Source organism: Anopheles bellator, chromosome 2 (assembly GCF_943735745.2).
Source record: "Anopheles bellator chromosome 2, idAnoBellAS_SP24_06.2, whole genome shotgun sequence".
In the NCBI taxonomy this organism is placed as follows: domain Eukaryota; kingdom Metazoa; phylum Arthropoda; class Insecta; order Diptera; family Culicidae; genus Anopheles; species Anopheles bellator.
The window spans coordinates 67,800,137-67,813,026 of record NC_071286.1 but is presented as its reverse complement, the minus strand read 5'-3'; the positions used below and the strand labels follow the sequence as shown (position 1 = coordinate 67,813,026).

Genomic DNA, 12,890 nt, shown 5'->3' with positions numbered 1-12,890 from the left:
GGCAACAACAACCGCCACGCAGCGATCGAAAGTGAAGCGAATCGGAACGAAAACTTGGTCAGAAATGGCAGGCTGGGATTTTAGTACCACTCTAATAGGACACAGGCGCAAGTAAAAGAGCACTACACGTACCGGGTGCGAATCACACGCAACAACGTCACCAATTGTTTATCAGGGGGGGTCCTGGGGTTCAATTAATTTCCAAACTCATCACTAAAAATAAGTGCACTTGCTGATCACTCGTCAAGATCACTTGGCTTGGTTGCGATGTCAACGGCGTTTGGCGTGCGACTTGTTGGAGCAGCCGCCGCGTGGACACATTTTAAGAACAGGCGTTCCCGATCTCGGAGCACAACACAGCGGACCCTGCGAGATAAAGAGGTCTGGTCTGGCGCGAACCGTTCCCGGTTTCCGATTGCGCTGGCCTGCGCTGCCCAGCCCGGCCGTGTCGCCTACGGATGGCTACGGTGGGGGCAACCGCACACTCTCTCACGGATGCGTTCCGGTTCTCGCGTATGGGACACTAAACCGTTCACTTGTTGTGACGCCGTCGCTGTTGCCCGAGAGCCAGAGTGCGCGAGAGCAGGACGGCTGCGGCGTGAAAGGCGCAACGTGATCGTCCGTGATCGCGAACCCGTTTTTTCGATCGCGATGATCGCGCATGTTGGTGTGCGTGCGTGTTTGTTCGCTGTCCACGCGATCGATTCGGGGTATGCGTGGGACCGTCGGGCTGACCACCACCCACGGCCGCTCACGCACACAGGCACCCGTTTCTTGACGATCACGACGAACCTTTCAACGTTCGGAATCAACCGCGCAACGCATACTGTGGCAAGGCGCGCGCGGGCGCACCGCGCCCGTCGCCAAACCACGTCAGGAACGGCGCGGAACTCCCCCCCAGGCAAATAACGTCATCGCTGTTCGTCTTCGCGGCGTCGTCGTTACGTTACGTTTTCGCTTTTGTGCCCCTAATCGCGCTCCTTAGCGCCGACGGCGACTTTCCTACTCCGGCCGGACTCGGTCAGTCAACGGACTGTGCGTCTCGTGAATGGGAAAATCCTTACGTTTGGGTTTTACCAGCCGCATGGGCCATGGGCGATACTCTGATTAAAAATAAATGAAATAAACGCGCGGTGCCGCCGGGGTGTGTTTCCCGGAGGGTGTTCTACGATACGGCTTAACCGGTTCCACCGGAGGGCGGTCCGACCGAGCGAGCAAAGTCGTCCGGTAATAGATGCCGCAAGAATCAAGTTCTCGCACTCGCCGGAGGAGTGTTTGCCGGAATTACCCGCCGCACGGTAGACGATAAGGATTTATGAATTCGGGATGAAGTTCAAGGAAAGTTTGCAATTGATGGAAATTTGAGCCAGTGACCGATTGTCGGCGGCGTCGTCGGCTGTATCGCGAAAGATGGCGCGAAACGATTAGATTGTTACCTGGGATTACCGTTTCGTTTTGGTAAACAGTCACTCCTCCTGATCTTACAAAAGGGCAGTGCGCGCATGTTGGGCTGGACGAAAAGTGACCTCGCGAAATAAGTTCCTTTACGTGTTGTTTATCGTAACCGGAATCGAGCAAAATGCGACATTAAGCGACCTCACGGGTGGCTGATTAACACCGCCTTGGCAAAGTATTACGAAATCGAAACGATCAGTCCGTGCTCAATTGATCGTGGCACTACGAACTATGAGGGTGGCAGGTTTCAAATATTGGCCAAATATTACAAATATTATTTTGCTTACACAATATTTAGTTTTCAATCGTAGTTAAATATGGTGGTCATTTGTTAAATTTTAAAAATTAAAACGTCAACTCTGGAATAACAATCCGAATGAAACATAAAGTTTACGCCAGATTTAAAGTTTTCATGATTTTTTGTTCCCTGGCGCGGTCCATAGTGCACACGGTGAGGACTATAACCAGTGCGGCAAACTCTGGTCTGCCTTGGACACGCAACCACTTGCCTAGCCCGACGCTGGTGGTGGAATCGAAACAGTAGAGCACTCAAATTGTGTGTTGCGTGAAATGGACAGCGGAGTGCATCAAGGCGATGATTCACAGCCCCAAAACAAGCTACACAGATGCGCATTTATCAATCAGAGACAGTTCTCGGTGAAGGGACTGCTAGCTCTGCGATGTGAGAGGTTCAGTGCAAACGGTTAGTCAAGGATTGGTACAAACAGCGTCGTTACAAAATCAAACCGCGAGCGTGAGTGCATGCTTCAATAAAATTAAATCATCAATGTCATCGAAACCATAAATTGCGAAAAGGGTAATCTAATCGTAATAATTTTAAGCACAACAAAGACTTACCTCACGTCGGTGCCAGTAACAACTGAATCCGGGTTAATTAAACGGCTCACTGCTGCCGTTCACACTTTGTTCTTGGGGCCAATTTGCCTCAGGTTTATTGCGATCCAAAGCACACTGGCCAATGAGGGGAGGGTGGTGACTAAACAACACTACCACCGCCGTAACACTTTAATACCGTCCTATCAATTGCACACGCCAGAAAATCCTGTTCAAACTCTTCCGCGGGCGCCTCCGTTTTGCGCTTCCGCAAGATAGTCGTCTCGCGCGCGCGGTCAATAAAATTCGGCTGTCCGCTAAACGGGCCTGCGACTGGAAGCCTGCCGAAGAAGGAGGAGAAGAAGAAGAAGCAGAAGTGTTCGATAAGATTCTTTCAATCAACGCCAGCGCACACTTTTCTAATGCCGCCGGGTGCGCTATATTATCACGCCTATGATAACCACCTCAAGAGCACAGGCTCAATACGCGCGCGACAGATAAGGTTGCTTTTTGCTCCGCGACCAGCACAAGTAAATCACTCGCAGGTGCGTTACCTGCGTTACCAGCGTTAGCAAAGGCCGCCTACCGTGTGATTGTTTTTATTTACAAAGCACGCACGCGGGAAAGTACGGTTCACGGTTCCCAGCGAAAACCAAAAGAACAAACCGCTGTTGTGCCGGCCTGAAAACGTCCAATCTTAATAGCCCCTTCAAAGCACAAGGAGTCGCGGGAGCCGTTATGTGCACCTCTCGAAAAATTCCCCAGCCTACTGTGGATTGTGTTTGAGCGTACTCCTCCTCCTAGACTGCAATCGACCGTGAATTTTGCTGACCTTGTTCCGCGGCGATGCTTTCCAGTTTGATGTCGAATCATCGGAACGCGCAAGTCGGCATGCTTCGATGGCACATATACTTCTGCACCAAACACCAAGTAAATTCACAAAACACTAATTGATAAAGTTCACCAAATACCACAAAACACGTTGCAAAACGAGAAACTTTCAATCACTCTGGCTACGCTCTCGGAAGCCTCGTCCCTGGTTAAAACAGCTGGTTGGTATCAGCGTTCAAAGTGCTCCACGGGACTGGCTTTCGGACGAGAGAGATCCTCTTCGGTAGACGTTTAGAAAGCTTCTGCCCGCTCTGGTGCTTAGGAAAAGTTCTTCCCTGTTGCCGTCCTTTTGCGCGAACAGAACACCGGCCGGTCGGGAAAACTCGAGTCGGGAAAACTCACCAACACAAATGCACGGAAAACGTACGGCACGAGCGCGAAGGAAATCGGAGCACGGCGCGCGAACGAACTCGTGCTGTTACTTCCGTTGCTGAGCACGAATGAACTCGCGACAAACCGTTCCACGGCGGCGGAAGGGATGCTGACGCGCGCCGTGTCGATGTATGTGGCAAAGTGCGTAGTAGTGATGGCCGTAGTAGTAGTTTCTCGCGACTCAGGGAACAACACATTCACACGAAAGCCGTTAAAGTAAGTATGTGCCCCCGCGGACGGCGCGCGTTTTTGGTTGAGTTGGTGGATAATTCCGAGCCCTGAGTCACCTCTAACGACTTTCCGCCGACCCTCCCGTCTCGCCGTCAACACGGCCAATTCCATAGCGCGCGGATTCCGCTTCGGGCTAGAACAAGGAACATGCTCAACCAACACACCAACACGGCGCTTCGCCTATGATGTCATATGTTTTCGACCGTACAGTGCGGTGCGAATGTAGCGAGACAGCTAATAACTTCTGTAAAGCCACCACGCGGATGGTCAGCTCGTTATTGGACTCTCTAGACACCAAAGCGGTATTGTATTCGTCGACTGCTTAGATTCCCATTAAGGAGGGGCAGCATTAATTGCCATTATGGTATGAGGCGCCTGCGCCATACCAGACGCGATCGTGTTCGTGTTTAGCGCTGTGTGCACCTGAAACGAGCCCATCTCTTTTGGCGGGGCTCGTTCCGGAAAATCCGGTGTGCTCCGTTTCACTTTCCGTTAGGATCAGAGTATGGCGCGGGTTATTGAGAGAACCTGTTTCGCGCTAAGGGGGCAGCAAATTTTAACATGGCGAGAAAATATGTTTGATGGGATATTTTGTTCGTTCGTTATCAACACCATGTGATTCTATTTATTTGGTTTCAATGGAGTTTATGAGATCCGAAGCATATAGTGCATCCTTATTAACCCTGTCACTTTCGTTAATCACCAGAGTGCGGAATGATTTGCACTGGCGTCGGTTCAATACGAAACGATCGCGACGATCTTGATTTGATGGTCATTTTCCACCATAAAATAATATTATGTCCCAACAGTCATGGCGATCATCGAGTTGGAACTGAACAGTTGTAACATGAGCCGCTTACCGACATCAATATCCTTTGGAGTGACTGAGTCACTGCCAATTGTTGCTGATAAGTATCACTTATTAACGAATGATTCATCACACACATTTCGTTTATAACGTCGTTGAATTATTAAAATCTTCGCAGACCGTATACCGATGTCAGAACTTTTAGTTTATAACTTCAAAGTGTAGCAACACCTTTGGTGTACATTTCAAACTACCGGCCACAACGTTCTATTAGTCATTAGCATAGCCTGGCGTCAGGACTCCGTGGCTCCATTTGTCGACGCGCCACAACGACTCCTTACGACGAGGAGTCACCTGGTCGGGAGTCTTGCCGTGCGTGCGGTGCCCAGATGTCTCAGCACGGTTGTGGAATCCGAACTCCCACCTTTCGGCATAAGAATTTATGTAGCGCCGGCATTTTAGCACTTTTCTTTTATTCCCCGTTAGCGTGGGGGGGCAGGATTGTGTTATCATCTCGGCACGGATGACTCATCGTGTGCCCGACTTTAAGAAAGGACTCGTGCTCCGGCACACGTGCCGCTAACTGGGGCTGCTTCCTTTGAGTTCGGCTTTAAGCAACGAAGCAATGTAGGCTGATCACAGATTTGACATCATTCTTGGCTGTGATTGGCTGCCTGGTTGAGTAGTGTGTCTGCAGACCATTTGCTAGCCCGAAAAATGCGCATGTCCGGCACCACTACCCAGCGCTCATTCATGTTTTCGCCAAATGTGCTGCCCGAAACGGTATCGCTGTGTGCGTTCGGATCGGAACGTTTGTTGACCGGGGAAGCAAAAAAGAAGGACGAAACGGTGGGTTTCGGCTGTGCATGCTGGAAAAGCGTGAAGGATAGTTTGACCCGTTCCAGGAACTGTGGGCTCTGACTAATCGACCCCAGCGGCTTCATCGGTGCCGACTGGAGTGAGTGCAGGACATGTTGGAGCGCTGATTCACGCCAGCCACAAGCTTTGCGAAGCATTGAAAGTGAGAGCTTTCTTCGGTAGGCATTAGCACCGTTCGGGAACCGGAAGTGGCGGTAATTAAGCATATATTCCATCGATTTCTTGTCACGATGTAATCACTCTGGCAGAGCACCGAACCTTGTGGAGTTGACACATTTTTGTGATAATAAAGACGGCTGGCTCCTTTCGATAAAACATAAGCAATCCGTTATGCATTTCTTGGAAGAAGCGATCCTGAGAACCGTGAACCATAGCATAATGCTTCGATGCAATTTGGCAACTGACCGCGTGTAGGAAGTTCGCGGAAAAGGCTGTTTGTTGCCAGGCAAGGATTCTCATCACGGATGCAGGCTTGGAAGTTATTGATTTTAGTTAGGAACACAGCGAACCTCCGCTGTTTCGTTGGTGACATTGAACTTGGGGGTCGTCTGATTGGGGCTTTCCCGGAGCACGGTGTGTACTTTTTGGCATGAACATGGACCACTCGCTCGGAATGTATTCTCAGAAACTTGCTGTTGTCATCTCAAGTTCCATTCATTGGGCAGAGTTAAGCTTTATGCATAATGTGGCAGTGCATTATCGTGTGATAATGTTTGGAATGCAAGGAATATACGAAGTTGTGAGTCTTTCATTGATAAAACTCATACATTGCATCGTTCTGGAATTTTGAGCCCATGTAGGGCGCGACTGTGTGAAAGGAAACAAATCCATGAGTAGGTTAACTTGCTTTAAATAATGTGGCAACAATCATCAACATTACATGTACCATAAAACGATTGATTTTATTTCAATTAAACATTTAGCAATACGAATAAAATTTCACTCGACGTAACGGTACTTTGGATGAAAAATCGAAAAAATTCAAAAGTCTTGCATACAACATGTTGTTGAACTTGTGCGCAACGAGCAAAGTTCAGGGAGAAAGCATGATCGTACTCCGTCTCACTCACACAGGTGTTTGGTATTGGGTGGAACGTTGCGAAGGATTTGATATGTTGGACGGGAAAAAGAGAAACCAGAGTTTCGGTTGAAGAAAACTTGGAAAATTTTATTGTGCGGTTCATATGTATCAACAGATTATTAGTAAAGTTATTTTACTATTCTTACTTTCCATCACTGTGCAGAGTGGATTTTTGGTATCTTTTCTCCCAATCAAATGCTAACCCATATAGCTGTGTTTTATGTTTCATAAAATACGATGCTCCGGGACGTTTTTGCGCATAGCATCTTAAACAGATTATTCTATCGAGTGCTTAACGAAACTGCGAATCTTGCTAAAATGAGTCCTAAAAGTAACGGATTTCTGAACAGGGACACATTTTCGTCCTGCACGAAGCTATCGTTTTTCACAAAATTCTATCTAAAACCTTCCTACTAACGCTGATGACTTTTTGTCGTCAATCTGCCTATACTGTCAAAAACACGGAAAGACACGATACGTGTTCCGTTTTGATATTTGTTCTACAATACGAGTAAGACAATTGAATAGTGAAGAACCAGTTTTCTACTGACTACGTTATCTGCTCACGATAAGCTCTTTCACCCCTCCGCATCCATTTAATCCTCCGCTTCAGGACAGGTTCCAAGGAACTCTCGGAAGCGATTCCACATCGGTTGTTAGTCTTTTGAGGACACGCGCTCCGTTGTACAAATGTTTGGGTGTTCTACTGGCCAAGGCAAAACGTTTTCCAGTTCCAGAAACAATTCCGCCGGTTAATGTGCTCACCGCGGCGCCATTCGGTGTAAGTAACACCGCAAGAAATGAAACAGAGCTGGGAAACAAGAGATATCGTTAAGATAAGTCTAGCTAGTTCTGCTAAGTTTTTGGATCGTCTAATGATTTACCTGTTTCAGAAGTGAGATTGCGATGAATAGGGCCATCAATAGGGCGTACAACGATCCTGTGAAGCATAAGGCAATGCTGAAAAAATCATTTTAATTTATCGTTTTCGATTGAAAGATCCTGCACATTCATCCATTAACTTACTCGTACTGGAAGTAAATGTCAGCGCAGTCATCTGGCATCATCACGATGACACCGTACACGGTAAAAATCGGAATCGGGTGGCACACAGCGGTAAGGGCGAGGTTTGCAAACAGCAACAGTGCGAGCAGCGTGAACAAACAGCCCAGTACGTAAAGCCGATGGTTGGCTTTTCCAATGCAGCAGTTTAGCCAGACATTGTGATGATCCTGTTTCAGGACGCAACTTGCACAAACTTTGCAGTGATACGTTCGAGGTGGAACGTACTTTCGACACAACTGACAGGCTAACTTTCCTCCATCTGTACCGCTAGTTCCGCCGGTCCCGGTGCCACTACCATCGTCCGAATCGTCACGGTCGGAGATGAGAACTGCCGTCTGGGAATCGCTTCCGTTCTTGCAACAATCACTTCCGAGATCGCGCTCGTTTGGGGCCACATGTCCTTGCGCTGCCCGTTGCTTCGCTTTGTACAGACAGACGAACGAAAGATTCATCAACACGACAAAGGCAACGTTCTCCTGGGGCAGTATTTCCAGCAGCGGAACCGTAAATTCGAACAGGGTGATGAGATACACTCCGCTCCAGAAGAACCACAGGATGAAGAACTTGGATCTATGCGAACAAGAACAAAACATTAGCAAACAGAGTACCCGTCGTAGTTTCGGTGACTTACTTTGGTAATATCTTGCCAAGAAAACGTTTCAAATACAGCAACAACAGTGGCATGAGGGCGAACACGAACAGGCTGCAGTAGAAGTTGATTGCGGCCAATAGCTGCAAACTGATCAGCACCACGATCGGCAGCACATTGTCCAGGGTTATCTGTTTTGCACCGCCCCGCCAAGGAATGCGCAAACGGTCCTGGAATGTCAGTAGCATATTGCCCAGTGACCGTTCGGTTCGTCGATTGTTTCTGGATCAAAACGATGGAAAAAGAAGAACACACAACACAAATCAATACGTTGCCACAGCGATACATCAACTTCCGGCCTTTCGCTTTCTGGCATTTGCTATCCCGCACCATCACCGTGGGATCGCCAAGAACCAACACAAACTGCGACATTGGGGTCAACTTTTACGGGTAGTGAAAAAATGGAAATCATATATTTACCCTGTCCCAGCCACTACGGGAATGCTAACACGCTGACTTTTGTGTACCGGAATAGTGACGATGATAGCAAGTGAGACGATGCGCCTTGTACGGTATAATTATCTATGCTTCTCTAATGTGGGGCATTACACTGAAAAGGACTTTGGAGTTTGCGTATGCAGGTCACGTTGCCGGCGTTGCATTTTCACGATGCAGCCCGTTTGTGTAACTTTCAAACACACAGAGGCACCGGCACAGGAAGCAGTAGAAATTGGAACTAGACGGATCTGGATGGGAAATTGATTAATGGTTTCTTGTTTTCTCCGCCAACAGCCACTATCCAACTAGGTGCAATTCCTAAAGGACACCCTAAAAGCACTGCTGCTGACAATTCAGGTAGCAGCGGAACGGTGAAACGTTGTCAGTATTCTATGGCGCTCTCCTCACTTAGCATTAAACGAACCTGTCCGACGAGAATTCGGTGGCACTGCTGTCCGAAAACGGGGACGGACCTCGAAACGAGTGGCAGCAACAACACGCTACCAGAAGATGGTTGCGTTCATTGTTCCGATCGAAAAATTCACAGCAGCACAATGGATCGATATCGTTGCGGGGATCGTAATCGTAAAAGTCTTCCTCGCTGAAGTAGGATCTCATGCTCTCCAGCTCACACCAAAGAGTGGAGCGTTTTGTTTCTTTTCTGCTGGCTAGCGCTAGGGAAAACGTAAACAAACCGGCCGGTGACAAAATGAGCGAAAAGCCGTTCACCATACCGTGCTGAGTACTACAGAAGGTTAGATTGAACTTGTTCCTAACCATAGGAGTTCTTACAGTCTATTACAATACGGAAAATAGGATAAGTTAAATAATTGATTGAGATGGAAAATAAGTGAGTTTTCAGCTCGGATGGTTTGGTATAAAGCTTTCGAAGCTTGTAACACGACCCTGCCCGAAGCTGTCAGAGCGGAGAGCTGTCAAAAGAGGAAAATCGGACGCCTCAAAGTATTTCGCCGACAAAGTGGAAAAATAAAAGCCATTGCATTCGCGTGTCGTAAAACTGTTCCCTTCGTTGCGCATCCGTCTGGCGTAAGTCGTGTGGTTGGGTCTGCTCCCGGCTGTTCGCAATGTCGGTCCCACCGATAGCCGGAACTCAGCAGTTTCCGCCGATGGTGTCTCACTTTAACATTCCACCGCCGGGCTTTGGGGCCGGCCCTGGAACGGCCAGTGCGACAACGGGACCCGGTGCTGCCCCGAATGCTGCAGCAGCTGCCGCGGTGGCGGCTGCCGCCGCCTTGGCCGCGGCCAACGGAGGTGTTTTGGATCCGTCTGCAGCCGCAGCAGCAGCCACTCAGGGACCGCCGCTGGCACAAACAACGGGCATCGTGAACGAGTGGTCGGAACACAAAACACCGGATGGTCGCACGTACTATTACAACAGTATCACCAAGCAGAGTCTTTGGGAGAAACCGGAAGAGATGAAAACGCCGGCCGAGAAACAACTCAGCCAGTGTGCCTGGAAAGAGTACCGGTCGGACTCGGGCAAGCTGTACTACCACAACACAACCACGAAGGAATCGCAATGGGTTGCTCCGGCTGAGTTTCTCGAGCTGAAGGAAAAGGTTGCCGCCGAGCAGGCAGCTGCAGAAGCCGCTAAAGCAGCAGCGCTCAAAACATCCGCCATGGCCAGTAGCTTATTGATGCAATCCGTCGTGCTACCGGTAGTTTCGCCGGCACTCACTGGTGCTGCGGCTGTTGCTGCCGCGAGTGGTGGCCCTGCGGGAACTGCTCCTACGGGAAACTCAACCGCTGCTGCCGAGGTGCCGCTAGGGCTTTCCGCGCTCTCCTGTGTGACACCAGGATCGGCCGAAAACTCTTCTTCCGCGCTCGATCAAGCTATGGCCGCGACGCTGGCCGCAATCGAGGTACCGGACGATCCTGTCGACAAGCGCGACGATGAGCTACAACCGGCAACGGATGAAGATCCGGTTGTGGAGTTTAAGGATAAAAAGGAAGCGATCGAGGCGTTCAAGGAGTTTCTCAAGGAGCGCAACATCCCGTCGAGTGCGTCTTGGGAGCAGTGCGTCAAGATCATCCAGAAAGATCCGAAGTTCAACGTGTTCAAAAAACTGAGCGAAAAAAAGCAAGCATTTAATGCGTACAAAACGCAAAAGCTCAAGGACGAGCGCGAGGAGCAACGATTGAAGGCGAAACGACAGAAGGAGGAACTGGAAAAGTTCCTGATGTCGTCGGACAAGATGAACTCGTTGCTCAAATATTATCGCTGCGACGAGCTGTTTACCAACCTGGACGTGTGGAAATCAGTATCGGAACAGGATCGGCGCGACATCTACGAGGACTGCATCTTCAATCTGGCCAAGCGCGAAAAGGAGGAAGCGCGGGTGATGAAGAAACGCAACATGCGCGTTCTGGGTGAGCTGCTGGAAGCGATGGCCTCGGTCACATACCAGACGACGTGGTCCGAGGCGCAGGTCATGCTCTTGGATAACTCGTCGTTCAAGAATGACGTCAATCTACTCGGCATGGACAAGGAAGACGCGCTGATTGTGTTCGAGGAGCACATTCGTGGACTGGAGCGCGAGGAAGACGAAGAAAAAGAGCGTCTAAAGAAGCGTATGAAGCGACAGCAACGTAAAAACCGCGACCAGTTTCTCGCCCTTCTTGACACACTCCACGAGGAGGGCAAGCTAACATCGATGTCGCTCTGGGTCGAGCTTTACCCGGTGATCTCGGTAGATCTGCGCTTCTCGGCCATGCTCGGTCAGCCCGGCTCGACGCCGCTGGACCTGTTCAAGTTTTACGTCGAAAACCTCAAGGCACGGTTCCATGACGAAAAGAAGATCATCAAGGAAATACTGAAGGAGAAAGAGTTCGTGGTTCAGCCGAGCACAACTTTCGAGGACTTTGCAACGGTCGTTTGTGAGGACAAGCGATCGGCAACGCTCGATGCGGGCAACGTGAAGCTTACGTACAACTCTCTGCTGGAGAAGGCTGAAGCCGCCGAAAAGGAACGGCTCAAGGAGGAGACGCGGCGTATCCGGAAGATGGAAAACGAGCTGAAGGGCGTGTGGATCGAGGCCGGTTTGAGTGGAGTAGACAGCTGGGAGACGGCTCAGAAGTTTGTGGCCGATCGCGAAGTGTACGATCAGTACGAGAAAGAGGACAAGGTCGAGCGGTTGTGGGAGGAATTTGTGAAGGAAACCGAAGACTCCTGCAGTCACCACCACTCCCGAACGAAGAAGTCGAAGAAAAATCGAAAGCACAAGAAAAAATCACGCTCCTCATCGAAATCGGTAAGTGATTGCAGTAGGTGGTACTGCTTAACCCGAATCGATAATTCACCATTTGATTTTACACTTCACACAGCTTTCGGAGGGCTCGGAAGTAGAGTTCGAAAAGCCGTCTTTTAAGAAGAGACGCAAATCCCGCTCACGCACTCCTGTGACGGCCAGTGAACTGTCGGAAAGCGATCATGACCACCATGAGCATAACAACAGTTGCGAACGGCCCGATCGCAAGCGGAAGAAGAAGAAAAAGCACCACCGGAAAGCATCTCATTCACCATCCTACGACGAAATAATGGTGATGGAAAAGAACGGTGGTTCTCGATCGCGATCGCCTTCGCCTGAGATCGAGAAGAAAAAGGTGGGTTGTGAAGGGCTTTCCTTTAAGTATCCGTGCCTACGATTCATTCTGTTCTCTTTGCAGAAAAAGAAAGACAAAAAGAAGAAAGAAAAACGAAGATCGTCGCGATCGCTCAGCCGTGGCAGCAGTAGTGGTCGCATCCGCAGCCCACTGGAGGAGGGTGGCCGACGCAGCCCAGGAGGCAGTAGGTCTCCGAAAACGGCAGACGAGGGCGGGCTCAGCGAATCGGAACTCGAGTCACAGCGCGCTGCCCTCCTCGCACAGCTGAACGAGCAAATGATGGATGAATAATAATTTCTCTTTCCGCATCGCAACTGGCACGGTGTCAAGTGTTCTCAATAGTAAAATTAGAAGGGCGACCCTCGGCCCTCTCTCAGTCTCACGGTTTTTTTTGTATATTCATTGCAAAAAGAAAAACAAACAAAACTAGACTAATGGCTACTAAAGTTACTATATCCTAAGTGAGAGAAAATGAGCTACAAAAATGCGGTGGTCTACGGTGTCGTGTTCCCGTTCAGTCTACCGTTTGATCAGTCTAAATTTCGAAGTTCGCCATACTTTCG

The 12,890-nt window shown here is 49.5% G+C and overlaps 2 protein-coding genes across 3 annotated transcripts; one reads left to right on the top strand and one right to left on the bottom strand.

The window, feature by feature from the left end:
- Positions 1-6,623: 6,623 nt before the first annotated feature.
- LOC131209418 (palmitoyltransferase ZDHHC23-B) lies at positions 6,624-9,329 on the bottom strand. 2 transcript variants are annotated; one of them, XM_058202484.1, is made up of 5 exons: positions 9,128-9,329; positions 8,248-8,487; positions 7,578-8,186; positions 7,436-7,511; positions 6,624-7,362 (listed from the first exon to the last, which is right to left on the bottom strand). In XM_058202484.1, the coding sequence occupies exons 1-5, from the start codon at positions 9,319-9,321 to the stop codon at positions 7,255-7,257; spliced, it is 1,227 nt and encodes a 408-aa protein (XP_058058467.1). In that variant the 5' UTR covers positions 9,322-9,329; the 3' UTR covers positions 6,624-7,254. The 2 variants fall into 2 exon arrangements, with proteins under 2 accessions (XP_058058467.1, XP_058058469.1); XM_058202486.1 differs by lacking the exon at positions 9,128-9,329 and adding an exon at positions 8,686-8,996.
- A 387-nt stretch (positions 9,330-9,716) lies between these two features.
- Positions 9,717-12,704, top strand: LOC131208898 (pre-mRNA-processing factor 40 homolog A). The gene is made up of 3 exons (XM_058201832.1): positions 9,717-11,975; positions 12,049-12,327; positions 12,391-12,704. The coding sequence occupies exons 1-3, from the start codon at positions 9,789-9,791 to the stop codon at positions 12,616-12,618; spliced, it is 2,694 nt and encodes an 897-aa protein (XP_058057815.1). The 5' UTR covers positions 9,717-9,788; the 3' UTR covers positions 12,619-12,704.
- The last annotated feature ends 186 nt before the right edge of the window (positions 12,705-12,890 follow it).

Coding starts and splice junctions, on each gene's coding strand:
- LOC131209418 (XM_058202484.1), bottom strand. CDS start 9,321: ATGAGATCCTACTTCAGCGAGGAAGACTTTTACGATTACGATCCCCGC. Junction 8,488..9,127: donor ACCGAATTCTCGTCGGACAG/GTTCGTTTAATG, acceptor GTTTTGATCCAG/AAACAATCGACGAACCGAAC. Junction 7,363..7,435: donor CAATCTCACTTCTGAAACAG/GTAAATCATTAG, acceptor CTTGTTTCCCAG/CTCTGTTTCATTTCTTGCGG.
- LOC131208898 (XM_058201832.1), top strand. CDS start 9,789: ATGTCGGTCCCACCGATAGCCGGAACTCAGCAGTTTCCGCCGATGGTG. Junction 11,976..12,048: donor CACGCTCCTCATCGAAATCG/GTAAGTGATTGC, acceptor CACTTCACACAG/CTTTCGGAGGGCTCGGAAGT. Junction 12,328..12,390: donor CTGAGATCGAGAAGAAAAAG/GTGGGTTGTGAA, acceptor TTCTCTTTGCAG/AAAAAGAAAGACAAAAAGAA.